This window comes from Lissotriton vulgaris, chromosome 10 (genome assembly GCF_964263255.1).
Source record: "Lissotriton vulgaris chromosome 10, aLisVul1.2, whole genome shotgun sequence".
Taxonomy (NCBI): domain Eukaryota; kingdom Metazoa; phylum Chordata; class Amphibia; order Caudata; family Salamandridae; genus Lissotriton; species Lissotriton vulgaris.
Genome location: NC_141698.1, coordinates 1,083,485,803 through 1,083,506,079, shown reverse-complemented (window position 1 = coordinate 1,083,506,079; position 20,277 = coordinate 1,083,485,803). Strand labels below are relative to the sequence as shown.

At 47.2% G+C, this 20,277-nt stretch overlaps 1 protein-coding gene across 1 annotated transcript; it reads left to right on the top strand.

Annotated features, from left to right (window-relative positions):
- The first annotated feature begins 484 nt into the window (after positions 1 to 484).
- On the top strand, positions 485 to 19,865 carry LOC147689356 (uncharacterized). The gene is made up of 11 exons (XM_086940074.1): positions 485 to 609; positions 9,338 to 9,498; positions 10,734 to 12,197; positions 12,918 to 13,010; positions 13,312 to 13,416; positions 14,048 to 14,157; positions 14,742 to 14,936; positions 16,930 to 17,092; positions 18,153 to 18,318; positions 18,916 to 19,010; positions 19,768 to 19,865. The coding sequence occupies exons 2-11, from the start codon at positions 9,351 to 9,353 to the stop codon at positions 19,851 to 19,853; spliced, it is 2,625 nt and encodes an 874-aa protein (XP_086796200.1). The 5' UTR covers positions 485 to 609; positions 9,338 to 9,350; the 3' UTR covers positions 19,854 to 19,865.
- Positions 19,866 to 20,277: the final 412 nt, after the last annotated feature.

The following is a 20,277-nucleotide window of genomic DNA, read 5'->3' as shown; positions in this document are numbered from 1 at the left end:
TCTACAAGAGACGACTGGGGCACAGCAGAGACATCCGAGCAACTACAAGAGACGACAGGGGCACAGCAGAGACATCCGAGCATCTACAAGAGACGACAGGGGCACAGCAGAGACATCCGAGCATCTACACGAGACGACAGGGGCACAGCAGAGACATCCGAGCATATACAAGAGACGACAGGGCCACAGCAGAGACATCCGAGCATCTACAAGAGACGACAGGGGCACAGCAGAGACATCCGAGCATCTACAAGAGACGACTGGGGCACAGCCGAGACATCCGAGCATCTACAAGAGACGACTGGGGCACCGCAGAGACACCCGAGCATCCACCAGAGACGACAGGGGCACAGCAGAGACATCCGAGCATCTACAAGAGACGACAGGGGCACAGCAGAGACAGAGTCCCCATAAGGGTCCTTAAGACAGAAGGGACACGACACGACAGGGACATCGGACACAGCCGACATCCGAGCCGCCACCGGAGGCAGCAGAGCCGTAGGACCCACCACCCCGAGACCTCACCCTCCAGAGACCGCACAGGCACCGAGAGCTGCTGGCCCAGTCTTGGGGTGCACATCTGGTGTCCCTGCATCGTCCTGCCAGAAGGTGCGTACATTCATTTACATTAATTTACAATATCTATCTCAAAAAGGTAAAAGAATAAACAATTTATATAGGTAAGAATCAATTAAATAAATTAATTCTCAATTAAAAAATCAGCCTTTACTATTTTAATATTCATTATTTACAATCTTAAAAATAATTGTAATAATGATTTGCTATTTTGCTGTTCTTACTCCGTACCTGCTTTGTAATAACTTCCTGTATGGACCCAAGCCCTTAATTTGTGCCCGTGTTTGCCGGTGCTCGCCTCCAGGACTTATATAAAGCACCGGCACTTAGGTATGACAGTTCACTCCATGGTGGCGCTGCCCGCCCAGTTATTAACAATATAATCGGTAAAGTCTAATAATTGCACATCATTTTGAAATGATAAAGCCAGCGAGCTCGCCCCATTATTAACCCGTAAATTTCCCTGGAACAGTCCAGATTGCTTTCTTGTGTGAGTGGGATGTCAGCAAGTTAACAGGGTGACTACGACCTGCCCTTTAAAAGGTCTATAAAAGTCAATATCTGATTTTACCCAAAATGTTGTTAAGGAACCAGTTGTTCGGATGTCTAAAACTCAGAATCCGTCGCAAGGGGAGAAGGGGGGGAGGGGGGGGGGGGGGGGGGTTCAGTCTAATCCTCATTTGAAATTACTGTTGATTTCTGTCTCTACGGAGGTGAAGTCTGTCTGTCCCTTGTCTCACACAGCACTCCCACCCTTCAACACTTCCGTCTGTCGGTATATTCTGCGCGGCATCTTCTGCAACGCAAAGTTCAGAGGATTCCGTTTCTCCACGGAAATGCAGGGCCAATAGCTCTTGTCATTGAAAGGGCAGCTGACCATTTGGCTTTGCCAATGCTTGCTACTGATGCGGAACAGAATTATCGTCCAAAAAAGAAACAAACAAGCATTGGCAACACCAATTGGTTTGGGCTAATTTAGGTGAATGTTTCGTTGTACTTATAGCTGAACTTTGGAGGGCAACATAAAGTTGGAAGGTATATGTTCCTGGGCCCAGCACAAGGCGCTACGTTCTTGTTCCTATGTAGCTAAGCTTAAATGGTTAAGTCCTTCTGCTTCTATCCTTGACCTTTAAGGCACACCATTTAATGAGGCAGGCGTTAAAAATCCTTCCATAATAGTTTTTTTATGTAGCTTGTCTGCCTTATCACAGCCATTTCTAAGCGTTTTATACAGTTTTTATTACACAGTGTATGGTTCGCAGCTTAGCAAAGGATAACACTCCTCAACCCCCTCCTGCTGGAACTGCCTGTGCCCCTCTGGTCCCAACCTGCAGCATCCCTTGGCCGGGGCTGCTCCTGTCCGCGTGAACTGATGGTTAAGAGGACTTTCTGCCAAGTATAGCTGTGACGTCACACTGGTTTCTCATTCCGTCTCGAGACCCCCTCAGTGCTTGGCATGAACAGCTCAGGGGGGCTTAAGCTAGCATGAAATGCCGATAGAAACACACGTGGTCCTGCAGAAGAGGTGGCGTAAAGGACGGTGCTAAAACCGACCTCTTTTCGCGCGACACAATTTAAAATAACACACTCTCAGTAACTACACATTCTGGGCCAATTCAAGCCTCTTCCTGTGGTCTTGTCTTCTTTATAGCACAGACCTCCTCTGGGGCTTATAATACTCTGTTTATGTATATTTGATGGCCCAGTCTACCCTATATTGTTATTAAACACAAGGACTGTCATTTTATCCACCTCAGAAGGATGAAAGATTGAGTGGATTTAAAATTGTGCCCTATTGGTGACAAGCGGTCGATGAATCCATTGACTCTTTACCAAACCTGCAGCAGGAAGAGAACAGAAGACATAATAACCAATTACAATATGTACTTTACATACAGTATTGTTTGACCTCTTGGCATTTTAGGTGTGGTGTCAGACAAGACCTTTCTATTTTACTACAATAAACGGATGTACGTTGTTACAACGCATGCTCTTACCGCGCATGCCTTTACAACGCAGGTTTTTCAACGCAAGTTGTTCCAACGACTTGCGTTGAGTGGTGCTGGATAGTGAATAGTTTAATTTACTATTCCAACTCCAGTCCCTGTGGATAGTAGGGAAGGTGTTGGATAGTAAATTAAACTATTATTACCTATCCTAGAGCGCCCCCCAGCGCAAGTCGTAATGACTTGCGTTGAAAAACCTGAGTTGTAAAGGCACTGCGTGGTAAAAGTTGTGTCGTAAAGGATGTTTCCCACAATAAACACATGGTACACTTACTTATAAAGCCTTCCAGTATCTGGCTGTTGCTCCTGTCAGTTGCCTCTAAACGTCCAATCAGACCCAGAGATCCAAAGTCCTCCTCTTCACGGCTTCTCTTCCCAGGCTCAGCATCTTGTCTTCCATCATAGACACGCGCGGCCTGGCGGGGGTATATTTTACCTCGAGCCTTTTGTTGTGACGTCATTCCGCTCCACGCACCGCCGTGGAATGCTGGAATGCCGAAGGTTCTATGCCGAGCGCCGGATGCCAGCTGTCAGTTCTCACAGGCTGACTGTGGGCGACGGGCGCGCTGATGTCTTGTTGTTTATCTTGAATAAAGCTCGTTACCAACACACCACTCTCTGTCTCATGTTGTGGCTACAACATGTTCTTGGCGACGAGGGCGGCCTACAGTCAGCGAGCAGCAGGGCATACAGCGAATATTGAGGCGTGAAAGGTGAAGTGAGTAAACCTTCACAGGGTGCCTTCACGCGGAGAAGGAAGACGAGCGCAGAAGACGAAAAAGTAAGAGATTGCGTCTGTGCTGGTGTGAGGAGACTGAGCGAGGTCACGTCTCTGGCAATCGGGGTGACAGCTGATTAGAGCAGAAAAGCGTAAAGGAAAAGATAGCATCTGTGCCGGTGTTTGGAGATCAAGAGAGATTACTTCTCTGACAATCTGAGCAACAACTGGTTAGTGATGACAAGCGGAGCGCTGAGGAGAATGTGGAAGTGGTGAGGCGTTCAAAGGAGAAGTTTGCGCCTTAGGTCATACTGAATGAAAGTGACTAAGAGCAGCAAAGTGAATCAAAAGAATAATGATGCCTGTGAAAGCACTTGTTTCTTGAAATGACCGGCATTGCTTCGTGCTCGAAATTATAAAATTATAAACAAGCGTGAGAGAACATATATTGAGAGACAGTGAACAGAGCCCATGGAGTGAAGCATGTAGGAGGCTGCCGTGTGTCGTCATTCACTGAGCTCACTGCCATCGCGCGCGTGAAATGTATAAACAAAGCTTGTCCTGTGAAGCGTGAAGGAAGCTTTCAAGGATAAAGGGGAGTTGAAGGGAAAAACTAATTTAAACACGAGCAGTCAGCTGTAGGCTGTCATGTGAGGAGAAGTTCGTGCTTCATGTCAGGAAAGCGCGAGGAAGTGATGTATATGTAAATTATGAAAGGGAAGAAGGAAAGCCACAATTTGTGAGATTTGCGAGGCAGGAAAAATGAGGAATTGTGAGGAGAATAAGCTACGCTTTGCCTAGAATTTACATTCACGTGTAATTGGCGAATTTAACAGAAAAGTGCAGTGAGTCTTAGGTAACAGCGCCACCTCATGGTAAACTGTGGTATATGTTGGCCATATAATTTTGTGATAATATATCTGCATAAAGACAGAACCTTGTATATGACAGTGCCTAGGAGTAAGAAAATTGAATCGGCTGGGAGTATACAATTGAGTTAAAATGGATGTAAGTGCCCTTGACGTATCTGCAGTGTCTACACCTCCTCACTTTCTCAATCAGCCAGGGAATCCAAGCATAGAGTGGGATGAGTGGATTGAGGTGTTCGATAACTATCTGGAAGCCTTGGATGCGCTAGACTACAGCAGCAACAGGAAAAAGGCAATTCTGCTTACTAACTTAGGCAAAGAAGGACAACACATATTTAAATATTTACCTGTTGCTAATAATGAACGTGGTCAACCCATTGAGGATGTCTATGAGGAGGCACGAAAAAGGCTAGAATTGAGATTTGCAAAGGATACAAACGTAGCGTTAAGAAGGTACAAATTTTATACCCAGCCACAGAGAGTTGGAGAGTCAATTGATGACTTTGTCACAAGACTTCGCGAACTTTCTTTGAAGTGCAAATTTGGCCCTATGACTGAAGAAATGATAAGAGATCAGCTTATCGTTCAGTGTAGAAGCAGGAAGACTCAGGAACGGTTATGGGCTGCAAAGGACCCCTCTCTCAAGGATGCAATTGACATTGCAAAAATAATAGAGGAATCAGACTCTTGCATGAAAGAAATGGACCGTAGGGACAACAAAGTTAACATGTCTTGTGAAGGTGAAACATCTGTTGTAGAGGGTTGTGAAGGGGAAGTAGCTGCCTCTACTAAGTTTAAAGGTGTGAAGAATGCTTACAGGGGTAGAGCATATCCAAGTAGGTTCGGGAACAATGTTTGTGGGAAGTGTGGCAGTGCTTATCACACGTCCGACTCAAAGCAGTGTTGGGCCATTGGGAAGGAATGCAGAAAGTGTGGCCGCAGGGGTCACTTTGAAAGAATGTGCAGGGATGCCAACAAGGGAAAGGTGGCAATGTTATCAGATGAGTTTACTACATATGAGTGCTCTTACAAGCCCAATAGGATTTTGTGTGTTGAACCTTCATCATGCGGTGGTGGGGAGGATGGTGAAATTCTTCTTACTGAACCTCATAATTTAGATGATAGGAGGAAACACAGGCCTAAGGCAGGGTTTGTCATTGGTGATATAAAAGTTGACTTGATGGTTGACTCGGGGTCACTATATACTATCATACAAAAAAAAATCTTCAAAGTGGAGTGGCCTAATAAGAAGCTCATGCCCAAAGATATAAATCCTGGTGGGTATCAGGGTGAGCAGATAGACATACTTGGTTACATGGAAACAGAGATTGTTTTTAAAGGAAGATCTGTGAGGGGTAAGGTATACGTAGCAGAATCAGGACCTCCAATCTTAGGATGGTATCACCAGTTTGACCTCCATATCAAAATTGACCCACATGCTGTAGAACAGGTCATGGTGGTAGATGATCTCTCTGTGGCAGACATCCTGGAAGGGGGTAAGGGTGTTTTTAGAGATCAGCTAGGCAATCTGGAGGGATACGTACATAAGATAAGGATGAAAAGTAATGCGGTCCCAGTGCAACACAAACTGAGAAAGGTTCCCATCATGGTAAGGGGGGAGGTAAAGAAAATGCTGAATGAGATGCTAGCCAATGGGGTCATAGAACCTATTGAGTGCTCATCATGGATTTCCCCAGTTGTTATTTCACAACGAGCTGATGGTAAATTACGTTTTTGTGTTGACCTCAGAAGTTTAAACCAGAATGTAATCCCTGACACCTTTCCCTTGCCCAACATAAATGAACTGATGGTGATGCTCAAAGGGGCAAAATACTTTTCTAAACTTGACCTTCGTCATGCTTACCATCAGATACGCTTGCATGAGTCATCAAAACACCTCACAGCCTTCATCACCAATGAGGGGATATTTCAATTCACGAGGATGCCCTTTGGGTTATGTTCGGCTGCGAGCGTGTTCCAGAGAATGGTCACGGAGATTTTCAAAGGTGTAAAAAATGTAATTTACTTCCAGGATGACATTTTGGTATTTGGTGAGAGTGTGAGTGACCATAACTCTGCACTGAAAGATGCCCTAGCACGAATCCTAGAATCTGGTCTGACATTACGCAGGGAAAAATGTACATTTTTGGCAACCGAGGTGGAATATCTGGGGCATTCCATCTCGTCAGATGGTGTAAAACCAAAGAGAGACTTGCTAGCTTCTATAAAATTGGCACCAGTCCCCACCAACAGAGACCAGCTACGATCATTTATTGGGCTAATCGAGTACTATTCCAAGTTCGTGAAGAACTTTGCAAGTAAGACTGAACCCCTAAAAGTGCTCATGAGAAAAGGGATCAAGTTTTGTTGGGGGGATGATCAGAAGAAGTGTTTTGTTGACATTAAGGAAGAAATATGCAATGCAGGCATTTTGGTTCCATTTGATGTAGATGGGAAAACCATCATTACTGTGGATGCAAGTGATACTGGCGTAGGAGCTGTGTTGTCGCAGTGTGACGGCACTAATGAAAAAACAGTGGCATTCGCTTCTCGTACTCTGACTACCACTGAGCGCTGTTACTCTGTGATAGAAAAGGAGACCCTAGCAGCCGCTTGGGGTGTGGAGTATTTCAGGATGTATGTGTGGGGGCGTAGATTCAAACTCCGCACTGACCATAAACCTTTGTTGAAGATACTCTCACCAGGTGGAACAGGAAAGGGGTCAGCCAGACTAGCAAGATTGGCCTCTAGACTACAAGAATACAATTTTGATGTTGAGTTCATTTCAGGTTGGCGCAATGTACAGGCCGACTGCATGTCACGACTGTCCTTGAATTGGGAGGATGTAGACAGGACAGGAGTATCAAAAAAAGAAAGTGAAGGGGCCATCGCCAGTGTTGAAGATGTAGTTCAGTGGAGTAGCGGCGCAGTCAGTAAGAAAGAGTGGGTGGAAGCTATGTCTAAGGATGAAGTACTAAAGAATGTTATGAATCTCATTTCCAAAGGTAGACGTAGGGAGAGCACCTTGCCTATCAGCATTAGACCTTTTAATGCAGTCATTGACGAATTGTCAATCGTTGCTGGTCAGGTCATCGTGCGTGGAGACAAAATAATTCCCCCATTTGACATAAGGAAAAGACTCTTTGACTTGGCGCATGAAGGGCATCTGGGCCAAACCATTACGAGGAAACGGTTGAGGAACGAATTTTGGTGGCCTGGTATGGATGGTGAGGTGGTCGATTGGGTAGAGAGGTGCAGTGAGTGCTGCGAAAGTGAGAAGCGACTCAAGGTGGGACCACAATCTGTCCCAAATTCCATCCATGACCCAGGTGTAGTGTGGCACAGCATATGCCTTGATTTCATTGGGCCTATGCCGGGTGTTCACCCCAGCAAAAGATTTGGGTTAGTGGTAATGGATGTTCATACTCGGTGGCTCATTGTCTACCTACTCCCTGAAATAACCACGCGAACTACCATTAAGGTTTTGCGTATGATTTTTAAGGAAGAGGGTCATCCCGCTGTCCTTATTATGGACAACGGGACTCAGCTAACTTCTGGTGAGATGAGAGAATTTCTGGGTGAGTGTGGCATTAAACACACGTTCACGACTTTGTACAACCCGCAATCCAATGGGATTGTCGAGAGAGCCAATCGCATGATCAAGGGCGCGATAAGTTTGGCAATAACCAATAATCTTGACATTGAGGAGACCCTGAGCGAGTTGGTATGGGCCTATCGCACAACAGAGAATGCAAAAACAGGAGCTATTCCCTTTGTCGCCATGCGAGGTAGGAAACCAGCTTCCAAACTGGTGCCTCCGTGGATCAGAGAATTGGTTGAAGGAAAGAAAGAGAATGGATGTGATGTGAGCATTCCTGAGCATGCTTCCTGTAGAGTGCACGACAAGGAAAACAATGTGTCCAGCATAATTGCTGGTGACTGGGTCAAGGTCCGTTCCGGACGCTGGGTAAGGGGCTTATGCAAATTTCGAGGACCCTTCCAGGTAAAGGAAGCACACCCATTCTATGTTGTGTTAGAGAATGGTGAGAAGTGGAACCTACGTAGGGTAGCAAAGTACTGCTCACGAGATCATGTTCCCAAAAGCGTGGTTAGTAAAGTGGTTACCAAGAATTCATGTTCTGGGTACATGTTGGCTCATGACAGTCAATTGCTCAACCGTGCTCGCACAGGTGTAGGAGTGAGGGCACCAGGCCCTGGTGGGGATAACCTGAGCAATAGTCAAAGGCCATCTAACACAAATGATGACTCACCTGATCTCCATAAGGCTCAATCCTATCAGAGACCCTTACGGGCCAGGAGAACCCCTCAGCATTTGCATGACTTCATTGTCGGATGATTTATTGTTATGTTCTATGCTTCTGACATTTACATGCCTTTCCTTCCTAGTGTTTTCTTTTTATTCCCTACCTGCGTGTAGAGGAAAGGGGGGTATGTTGTGACGTCATTCCGCTCCACGCACCGCCGTGGAATGCTGGAATGCCGAAGGTTCTATGCCGAGCGCCGGATGCCAGCTGTCAGTTCTCACAGGCTGACTGTGGGCGACGGGCGCGCTGATGTCTTGTTGTTTATCTTGAATAAAGCTCGTTACCAACACACCACTCTCTGTCTCATGTTGTGGCTACAACACCTTTCCCTCATCTGACATCCAGTCCTTAATCCATCTCACCTCTGCCTTTCCTTGGCACATCTCCTGTCTCTGCCCTCTCTCACCACTCCGCGGTATCCAGACCCTCCCCCCCCCCTCCTTTCTCACATCCTTTTCTAATCTCATCCTTCCATCTATACCTTCTCCAAACCTAATTCATTCCCTTCTACCTTCTCGCCCTTCCTCCATCTCAGTTCCTGATCCACCTTCACTTCACCTTCAGTTCTTAGCCCAGCTTTCCTCCACACCTCACTTCCTGCATGGTAGTCATCTCACTTCCTGCCCATTCCTACTCTCACCTTCTTTCTGTGGCTGTCCCGCCTCCTGCCCTCCTCTTTCATTGCCTCACTTCCTGCATGGTAGTGATCTCACTTCCTGCCCATTCCTACTCTCACCTTCTTTCTGTGGCTCTGGCCTCCTGCCCTCCTCTTTCATTGCCTCACTTCCTGCCCCCTCCCACCCTCACCATTCTTCATTGTTCCTTTTCTTCTTGGTCCTCCAGGTTTGCCCTCACCATGGAAGGCTTCGCCTCCGTGTACTACAGTGAACCCGCCGTCCTGGGCTTCCTCGCCAACGTCATCAGCGCTTTCCTGGTGGCGCTACAGAACTTCGCTTCGTTCCACACCAAGGTGAACGCTGAAGGGGTGGAGAACATCCTTGCAGGTGAGCATGGGTCTGGCTGCAGTACCAGGGAGGGGTGGGTAAGGACTGCAAGATCCGGGAGGTCAAAGTGAGCACCTGAGGGAGAGCGAGCATCCAGGGAGGTGAGCATACGGGGTGGTGGTAAGAAGAAGCCGCTCCAGGCTAATGTCTCCAAGACCCTGGGAGCCGCCTCGGATCTTCTTACTTTGGTTCAAGTTGAGGCTGTTTCCGGGGTTGATTCTGGAAGCTCAGTCCTGGTTGGTTGTCTGAATCCACAGCTTCCTTCTACGACTGCACTTCTTGCGGCTGTCAGAGTCCTAGGGGTGCTTGAAAGACCTACATTGGCCGCATCTTCAAGCTCCTGTGGTGGTCATGAGCATTGGCCAGGCCCATGGAGCAGTGCATGCTGGGACTTCACCCTGATTGGCTGCAATGATCTGGATCTGTGGGGGCAGCACAGGGCTGAGGGGTGGAGAGACGCCAGGGCTGAGGGTCCCTGGGTTTGTCATCATTGAACCTTCAGGTGCTGCTGTCTCTGGTTGGATCCCTCTTCCTCCAGGCTTGAGGCCACCACAGATCTCTCTCTTTCAAAGAGACATCTAAAAGCCTGGTTCGGATCCTCTCTCATTGGGGTTGGCATTGATGGGATTAGAGTTGGCTGCATTGTTTTAAAATCAGGACGTGATGTATTGTATCTTCTGGTGTATGTTCGCTGTTAACTGTTTGTGTTGGTATTTTTCCTGTAAAGCCATCTTTTGCAGGGAGTGTGTTTTGTCCACGATTAACAAAAAAGCTCTAAACAAGTATTCAAATATTAAAAAGTGTACTGTGGATGTGATCAATGGTTATGAGGTTTAAGGGCATTAGAGTGCAAACAAACATTTTCACCCATGTACACACAAAGATCCAAATACACACACACACACAACTCACACACACATAGAGTACCAAACACACACACACACACACACACACACACACACACACATATAACCTCAGACGAACACAGAGACAAATACAGAAAGACTACTAGGCACATATACAGACACACGGTGCATACTCATGCACAAACACAAATTAATGCAAAGACATAGACAGAAATGCAAAAAGTCTGGCAGAAACTCACACACTACACAGACGGACAGGCACAGCGTCAGACAAACGCACACACGAAGAACCACTCACTTTGCATGCCAGGAGATCCCGTTACCGCAAATGAAAATTGTATTTAATGTCTTTCAATTTCTGCTTTGCAGGAGTTCATCTGATCCTGATTGGAGGACTGACGCAACTCGTCGCAGGCTTTCTCTGCTTTCGGAAGTATGATCACCTGGGAAGCACCGCCTTTGTCTCCTTCGCCGCCCTCTGGAGCAGCTACGGGGCCACCCGCATCGTCCTAGGAGCCTACCCCTCCATCGTCAACAGCACACAGGATGCAAACAATTCCATTGACCAATCCATCATGGCCGCCTCTCCTCTCCCAGTCACCGAGAGTGCCGTGGCCGGGCTGGTGGCATATACGGTCACCGCCTTCATCCTCTCCTTCTGCTCGGCCACTGTCAACTACATCATGCCCTTCGTCTTCGGTGCCATCACCATCACGTTGGTCTTCGAGGCCGTTGGGCTCTTCGGTCAGTGGGCGCTAGTTGTGTCCGGAGTCTTTGAGCTTCTCATTGTGCTGCTAGGGTTCTATGGAGCCACAGCCCTCCTCCTCAAGGGCCTAACGCAGAGGTATGTCCTCCCTGGCTTCGGCAATTCGCTGTTCAGCGTCTTACTTCTAGGCACCGCCAACAGCAAGACTTCCAGCAGCATCGGGGAGGAGAAGAAGAAGAATTCCAAGTACGCAGAGCCCATGGCCCTGGGACACATCGCAGACGCTGTGGCCGCTTTCATCTTTGCCTTTTACGGCTCTGGGTACATGAAGACCTTCTACGTTGGTGCCATATGGGTGAGCATCAATGCCTTCTCCCAGCTCTGCGCGAGCTACTACAGTTACCTGCGTGACGACGTCTACAACACCACCAAGTTTGGCCTCCACAGCCTGTTCTGGCTGGTGATATCCTGGGAAGAGTTCACCCTGACCGTTTTCCTCTCGACGGACGATGTGGGCGCGAGCCGAGCGGGCATGGTGGGGAGTTGGTTCTTCCTGGTCACCGCTGGCATCCTCTGTGTCATGTCCTTCAATAGGGACCTTCTAGAGGTGCTTCAAAATGCCGGCTTCCTCCTCCTGACTGTCTCCACCATCCAACAGATCCCACTCCTGGGCTCCCGTGTCTTCTTCGCGGTGGCCTGCAGCCTCTACACGGCTATCTCCCTCTATGCCGCCTTCGCCAGCCTCATTAACTCTATAGCGGATAAAGCTCTGATCCCTCTTGGCAACCAAGTGATGTCATCAGCGACATTCCAAAGATTGCTTCTGGGTCTGAGGCGCGCGACCAGCAGATCCAAAGAAGAAGACCTTGAGGACCAGGGCACCAGCAGCCAGCTCCCTGATGCTCTGTTCTTCCTCTGCAACGGATTGGCCTCCTTGTCTGCCATCCAGGGCAGCCTAAGTGACCCCACCAGAGCCCACCTCTCAATCCCTTGGGTGCTGATCCCAGGTGCTCTCTTCCAGTTGTACGTCTCCAGGATCGTGGTCCAGAGAGGGCGAAGATTTGGGGCGGTCCTGCCCTTCTGTTACGCCGTGGTGTGGGCCACCTGGACCTGGCTACGGTTCGCAGGTAAATATTTCTTTGTTGTTCTAATGCACGTATCAAAAGGTATTTACAAACCAAGCTACTGGTCTTGACTGTTTTAGGGTCCTTGAGGACATGGTTGTCATTTTATTAAAATCATAGAGATGCGGGCAGGGCCCATAGTTACACACATAGTGAGCACACCAAGTGAGCAAACAATATCTTAGAGTTTTCATCAGACAAAGACAAAATATGCCTTTGAAAGCATATTACGCTAAATATATGTTTACTACAAAATGGTTGGCACTAGACATATTAATAGGGGTATGTTTATTAAATCATCAACATTTTAAGACTATTAAAGGTGTAGAGAAATATTACTACAGTGCAGTAATAAATACATGTATGTGGCAAAACATACTCTACTTTAACCCTTTCCATGCGCCGCGATTCCCCTGGTGTGCTGTAAACAGCACGAACAGGGGCGGGCCGTGACGAACCCCAGCCGTTATCAGCACACGAGCACCGTAGTGCATGACGGCTGGGGTTCGTCATCAGCATGGAAGGGGTTAACAAGAGAAATAAATAAAAGATCTAAAACTGTGACATGAAATATAAGATGTCAAATGCATACGTACTGTAAAGTGCCTCATATTGGTTTAAGTCATACATAAGTCTGGTTTTGCAGGAAGATGATGACATGCCCCAATTCATGTGCTGTTGACCGTGAGTTAACGCCCTCTTTTCTGTCTTTCCCCCTCCCAGGTCCCTTGTTGAATATCGGCATTGCCAGTCATGGTGAATTCGCCCTTGGTGCCGTCGCCTTCCTCATCGTCAACGCCTTCCTCATGGTTTTGGGTAAGTCTGCTCAGGCGGTTGTTGGTGGTCCATCTCCTCACTGCTCGCTGAAGGACCAGCGCCCAAGGAGATGGATGGACTTACAACCTTAGTGAGTTTGGACTGATCTGTACGATTGAATGAATCCATACAATGGTACAGGCCACATGCCCGCTGTCCACCTATGACCCTCTGTGGTCCATGCACACCACTTGTGGTGCACCCCCCTTTAATGAGCAAAGAAAGTCACTGCAGCACCAGCCAGCCTCTGATGTCTGTTGCTTCTGGTCCCTAAAGCCCTCTCCTTCTTCTCATTCCACAGTCGCCTACGCCAACGTGGTCTTCTTCCTGCTGGCCCTGCTGATGGAAGCCGCCGTCACCTGCTTCCTGCTCTTCACCTTGGAACGACTGCCCCTGCCGCTCGAGAGTAAGTGGTCAACGAAGGAATGGACGTGCCCAGGGCTGTGGGTGGCTCTCATTGGCCAGAGGCAGCTCGGGTTCATTTGAGTCTCTACTCCCTCACCAAGGCCAACTTCAATTATCAAGACTCTTGTGTGTTTCTGCAGAACTGGAAACTTAGAAAAGTCATTATTATAAACAAAGCAAGTGACTTCATTAGAATATCCTTCATTCTTGCATCAGTAATGGTTCCTCCAGAGGTAAACTGGACTGAAGGAAAACGAGGAAGTTCACTGTCAGATGATTGCCTCTGAAATGCCCATCGTGTGATGCATGGTGTCAGGAGCATCTCAGATGTGGCGAAAGCTACTGCAATACCACAGTGTTTAACAGATGAATATTGAATCAGGATGAGGCCACGTGACCATGTAGGACAAAGCTGCTACTCTAAATGTCTTATCACATGCCCAGCTGAAAGTAGGCATTGCCTGCGTATCAACTCATGCCTTCATGCTCTCGAGCATTAGTGGCTTACAGTGATGTACTTGTGGCTTTAAGTGATGTACATGCTCATGGTATATGTGTTTGGGTTCTGTACTTTGTTCTAAATGTGAGTCTCGGTTGAGTTTGCCTGACGTTGCCTCTCTTTGTTCCTTCAGTTGCAGTGTTGGCCGTCTTCAGCTCCATCTGCGTCTACGGGGCAGCGGCATCTCTCGGAAACTGCCTCTTCAACAAGAACCTTATTCCCATGGGACCCCCTCTAGTCAAGGTAAAGTGAGGATGAACATAATTACTGCCATGGTAGAGTCCCCCTCCACCCAAGGATGTACCACCCCTGCTATATCCCTGAAAATGCCCACCCGAAGGGCAGTGCCCCAAACCACTCTCAGGACCTAACTGACCCCACCTGAGGGGCAGCGCATGATCCCTCATTCTACCTGACATAGCCCGTCTGAGGTATGGTGCTCCACCTCAATGTCTTTACCTGACAGAGCTCACCCAGAATCGGTGCCCTACTCCACTGTCTGTACCTGACAGAGCTCACCCGAAGGATAGTACTACCCATCTCTCTCTGACCGAATCCACCCAGAGGCAGCTGCCTACACTCACACTTTCTCCATTCTTAGCAGAGGTGCCCACCCACCTGGCAGTGCCTCTGACAGAACCCACCCAGGGATGGTGCCCACCCCACTGTCTGTACCTGAGAGAGCCCACCCGGGGACGGTGCCCTGTCCCACTGTCTGTACCTGGCAGAGCCCACCCGGGGGACAGTACTCCAGGGGTGTGTGTGTATCCTGCATTGGAGCTGTGGAAGACTCTGCTTCAGTCTGTCTTTTCTCTGCATCCTTTTAGGAAATGAAGCCCAAGGAGAGAGTCGAAGTGTCCAGCTCCTGCGTGTGTCCTGATTCCCGCCGCACCAGCAGTCTCAGGACCATCGCCGCCCTGCTGGATGATGGTGGGGTGTGTGGGGTCCCCACAGACACAGTGTATGCCCTGGCAGCCTCCTGCAAACACCCACAGGCCATCCAGAAGATTTACACCATCAAGGTAAGCATGCGCCACGGCACACAGAGTGGTAAGATCCCTTAAACTGTACAAATGTGAAGCCTATTGACTTTGTCATTGCTATGTAGATGAACACTTTTTGTCAAACCAAGTGATTAGCTTGGTGATCTCTTTCTTGCCTTTTTTTTGTTTTAACCCTTTGTTGCATCTAAGAGCCCGCATGGCCAGGGTATTATCAAGCGTCAATTTTTCCAGAGAAACTTTTTATTCATATTAACATGTAAATAGAGAAGGGGAGATAAGACCAAGATACGTTCTTCCTAACTGAAATACTACAACCCAAAAAGGTATAGTAGCTCAATTTAAAGGCAGATTTTTTCTCCTATTTGCGAATTCAAGTCCCAGCCTTATTTGGATGTCACAGGAATTCTGTCAGATCATGTGGAAAGACCAATCTTTAGGCAGAGGAAGCCTCACACAGTTTGTGCCATGCTTCATCATCCGCAACCTCTCCCCACCCTGGTAGAGCAGTGCCACCAGGGCGGACTGGAACTCCTGGTCGACTTGAACGAAAGAGGGAGTTCATAGATAAAGATCTAGTGGACAGATGTCGGGATCCAGATAATTTAAAAATGCATTGGAGTACCCCAGTAAAACACCTTTAATATTGGGGACCTCAGATATATCTAAAAACATCAGTGAGATGGTAAGTGAGAGGAATGGCTCAAATCATCTCCCTAAGCCAACATGTTTCTGCCCCTATAGTTAGTCTATACAGGTCTTGGGCATGCTTCAGGGCCATGGATCCCTATTGATCTGACCTATATACCAAATGTAAAACTTTGTGTAACCAAATACCCAGGTGAATCCTACTTGAATATAGGTACATGTAATAATATGAAGAATAGTCCAGCCATAGTGGTTTTCATGTAGGTTTATTTTAGTTGAAAGGAAGAGCCCCACCAGGGGCAGCCTCTATGCTGCTCAGCCCGTCACCAAGTGACTCAAGCACGCCAAGATTCCGCACACACAGTCGTCCAGGCTGAGCAGCATACTACAGTACATTACACCCTAGTTTAGGGGATCCCAGCTCCTTGGTCTGGAAGGGGACAATATCCTCTTTAGTCACACATTCATCAAAAGGCCATCGTGCTTCCAAACTTGAAAAGACTGCACCGTCTCCCAGCCGCTAGACAATTGTGTGACTAAAGAGCACACCATCCTTTCCAAGCCCAGGGAGCTGGGAGGAGTAGCACCCAGGTTTAAGGTTGACTTTAGTGGTGGGCTGGTCTGGTAGTTATATGCTCTACAGATACTTTAAGATGATAGCTGAGAACAGCTAAATAGGGATCTTAAGTCCCTGCAAAAAGCTCAGATTGCGAAGGCCCTACTATTAATTTAGGGTCTCAAAAATGGCCTCAATTGCCCATTCAAAAATCACTTCTGTGGTTGTCAGTGGAAAAGTGGGCAAAGTATGACTTGAATTGTCCCAGTTATGTTGTTCAAAAAATGTAAACAAGTGTCTAATCAAAGATCAGGAAAGAACAACCCTCTTCAATGATTGTGAAAACCAAGATTCACATTCACAAGCAACAAAGAGGCCCCTTACCTTTCCATACAAGGGTCAACATTTCACTGATCCTTATCATATTGTAGATGATGTCCACTCCAGTGATCTATTATTGTCATCAGCATCTAGAGACACTTAGATCAATACAAAGCACACACTAATTCTCAGTGGCTCAGCGAAGGGTACTGTGAATGCACTTTAACTCTAATGTTTGACTTTTTTAGAGCTTAGTCCACTCCTTATCATGTATAAATGAGCTATTGCTTGGGTCACAATACTCTGTGTCCTGTTTACAGGCCGGGGACTGTAGCATTCTAGGAGAAATTTGTACCATTGATCAAGTGTCACAGTTGCCCCATGATCCCTTCCCAGGTCTTGTGCTATGATGCTTTAGGAGCGGAGCGGTCCCTCTCCTCATGCTGATCCGTCTAAACACCCCCTCTGCTTCTCTCTTCTCTGCTTTAGGACCGACCCTTGGAGAAGCCCATCTGTATCTGCATCTCCCACCTCGGCCAGCTGCGGAACGTGAAGCCCCCATTTAGCCCTCTCCTGTGGGACTTCATGGAGAATGTCTACCCCGGGGGCATCAGCTGCATCGTTCAGAAAGGAGAGTGGCTCAAGAGATTGGGTGAGTATCATCTCTGCCATCTTCCTAGAGGAAGCTCTGTATGGATTTCATTCTCCAGCGACTTGCGGCTTAGGGGTGGAGTCGTGAAATAGATCTGGGTGGGGCATATTTCAGAATCAATTACTGCTCCACTTCCATACTCAAAGTGCTTTGCTATCCCAACTATTGATCTAATGTACTTATGGGCTCCCCAGTGTCATACATCATCATGGTGTCTACAGACTCTCATCTTACTTAACCCCGTTTGCAAACCATGATTCAACCTCCCACATAAAGACTCATCTGATATGACTGTAGCATACCTAGCTCATGTTTCTTGGAGCACAATGCTCTCAAGAACTCCTCACCTCACAGGCATTCCATCCATCACTTTATGTGCTCTTCCCCCACTGTCGGGTTCACTAAACCGTAGTCCAATGCACCCCTTCTTGTGTACATATCCTCATCTCAACTGACTCCTGAATCCATAGAATATGGTACATATAATCATGTGGATTGTCCAGACCCTCATCTCTCTTAGCATACCAAAAACTTGTCCACAGTCTGTAAACTCTCACATTGTCCACAGAAGTGCTTCTCTCTCAGTTCTTGCCTCCCTGTATCATTGGTGATGCACTCCACACTAATGGGGGGACATTTTCATATCATCTTCCTCCTATGATCTTAATCTCAGTTCCATCCACCCCGCCCCATGGCCATTACCATGCATTGATGGACCCTACTCTAGTGCACCCCCAAGGTGTCTACAGCAATTCTTTTCAACCGGCTTCTACTTCCTCATACCATGACCAATGTATCCATGAAGACTAGCGTACAGCCCTTCATCTCATCCCACTCTCGTATCCCTAGGTTAGTGGTCCTGGTGTCTCCCGCCCTTGTCTAGCCAGCTGAGGAACGTCTTGATCATGACCAATTCAGCTCTACGATCCGCTCTCACCAGAGCCTAGAGGCAAGCTCTGTGCGGAGTGCTCTGTATAAATATAGTCAGTCAACCAATGACCACTCATTCACTTAAGTCTGATCTGCTGCTAAAAGATGCCTTTGTTGTCTCTCTTTCCAGGGGTCGGACTGGCATATGACATTGTGGGCACCAAGGACTCCATTATGATCCGAGTGCCAGACCATAGTATCTGTGCACACCTTACGGACATGACCGGCCCCCTGGCTATCACCTCCGCCAACCCAAGCGGGGAGAGTGACAGCACCCACCATGACATGGTCACCTCGTAAGTATCCGTTCAAGACAGAGGGGCTGAAAGCAGAGTGTGGGATTGGCTGTGGGTTGGTTGCTTGCTGGGGGATGAGGTTAGAGCCAGGGAGGGGTTGGGAAGGGAATGGATATAATGATAATTGATTAGTCTTCTGACTGACATGTCAATAGCAGAGCAGAGTGTAAACTGTATCTGATATAAATCGTTTTGTAATTTAGTTTGTAATAAATTGCAGTGTTGAACCACATCTGTATTGTAGAGTGCATGTATTCCTAGATAACTCGGTAATGAAATTGTATAAAGTTATTTATTACTCCCCATCTAATGATAGACATCCTCTGGATATTTATTCTATTTCTCTGTTCCATGAACAGACCAGTCCAACCTGGTGGATTGGAGTGTGTGCAGCTAATGTTTACTCACAAAAGTCTTTCAATCTCTAAATTATCCTATTTGTCATCCACCTTTAATGTGTTTGGGTGCAGTTACCTTTGCTGGGCTCATTGTAGGCTGTCCTCATCATGTTGATGATCAGAGCTGCTAGATGTTCTTTGTCAATTCCTATTACAAGAGCTCATACAGAGGTCTGTGTTTCTCCCCATCTTTGCGCAGGCGTTTGAGTCACAAGTTGGAGGGAGTGCTGTGCGATGGGGACTCCAACGAGTTGGTGGGCTCCACCGTGGTGAACTGCCTGAAGATAGACGAAGGTGAGTCTAGTGCTGGTGCTTAATTCTATCCCATTACTGTTCCCCCGACTCTAATTCGTCTCATGATACCCAGTCACCGGACTGGGATTTGTAAGCTGGTGACATGGGTCTGCCCCTCTGCAAAGAGAGTTTTAATCAAACACAAGAATGAAAGAATGAGGGCCTCAAAGGATACATGCTATATACAGCTATACGATTCAAGGTTTTCAGCATTAATGGGCTATTAAAATGTGTAGTTTAATGCTCCAGATGGCGCTTTTCAGCCTTTTTGGAGAATCATGCAGCATGAGAATTTACCACCTCCTTCTTTTGAATCGGTGTGTGCAAAATCAAGTAATTTGTTTTGCAAAATTTCATGAAAATGATGCAAAATTATATGAATTGTGTGAAATGGGATTTTCCAGTATCTCGTGAAACATTTCCTGTGAAAATGAATGTGAGGTATTGTCAGGAAATTGGTTCTAGCAGAAACGGTCTCTGACAAGATATTTTGTGCTTGAACCAGTGTCTCTGTAGTCATGCAAAATTGCACACATTTTTCCAGAGTAATTTCAGTTTTGCACAGATCTAGTTATAATCCCACCTCTCCCCATAAAAAGTCTCTTCTCTGCAAAAAGGAAGAAGACAGGGCTGCTGATTGAGAGCCCTTTCACATCCTAGGAGGGTGATACCCATCCTTTCCCAACCAGCTCACTTGTCTCCATTGGTCGATGCTCAGAGGTCTTTATCTGCTGACACTGTACTTCTTTCTTCACAGGCATCCTGACCATCGTTAGGGAGGGCTGCGTGCCCACTGCCCACGTCATGCAGACATTTGAGCGGGTGAAGAACGCGCTGGCATGAGGATGAGTGGACAACCATTGAACAACGATAAGCCAGCTGTTTCCAGATAACCACATCAGCAGATTCAATTCTCAACCGAAGCCAATGTAATTTCACATTTTTGAAATAGCCATATGAGAACATTATTGCCTGGCTGTCATTTAAAGGAATATATGTCTCCATATAATACGGCCTCATGGAAAAGGATTTCCAGTACCTGCGTGACTTGGGGCAACAGTGTTTGAAATTTCTGTAAACATATGGAAAAAAGTCTATTTTTATAATATATCCTACTCACATGAGTGGATCATGTCCTCCAACCTTCCTGGTTCTCAGGGTGATCACCGTCAGTGTCGTTGACGATGTCTTCTGGAGAAGGCTCCCCAATCCATGCGCGGTACCAGACGCCGACATTTTGTACAGAATGTGAAATATTTTATAATGT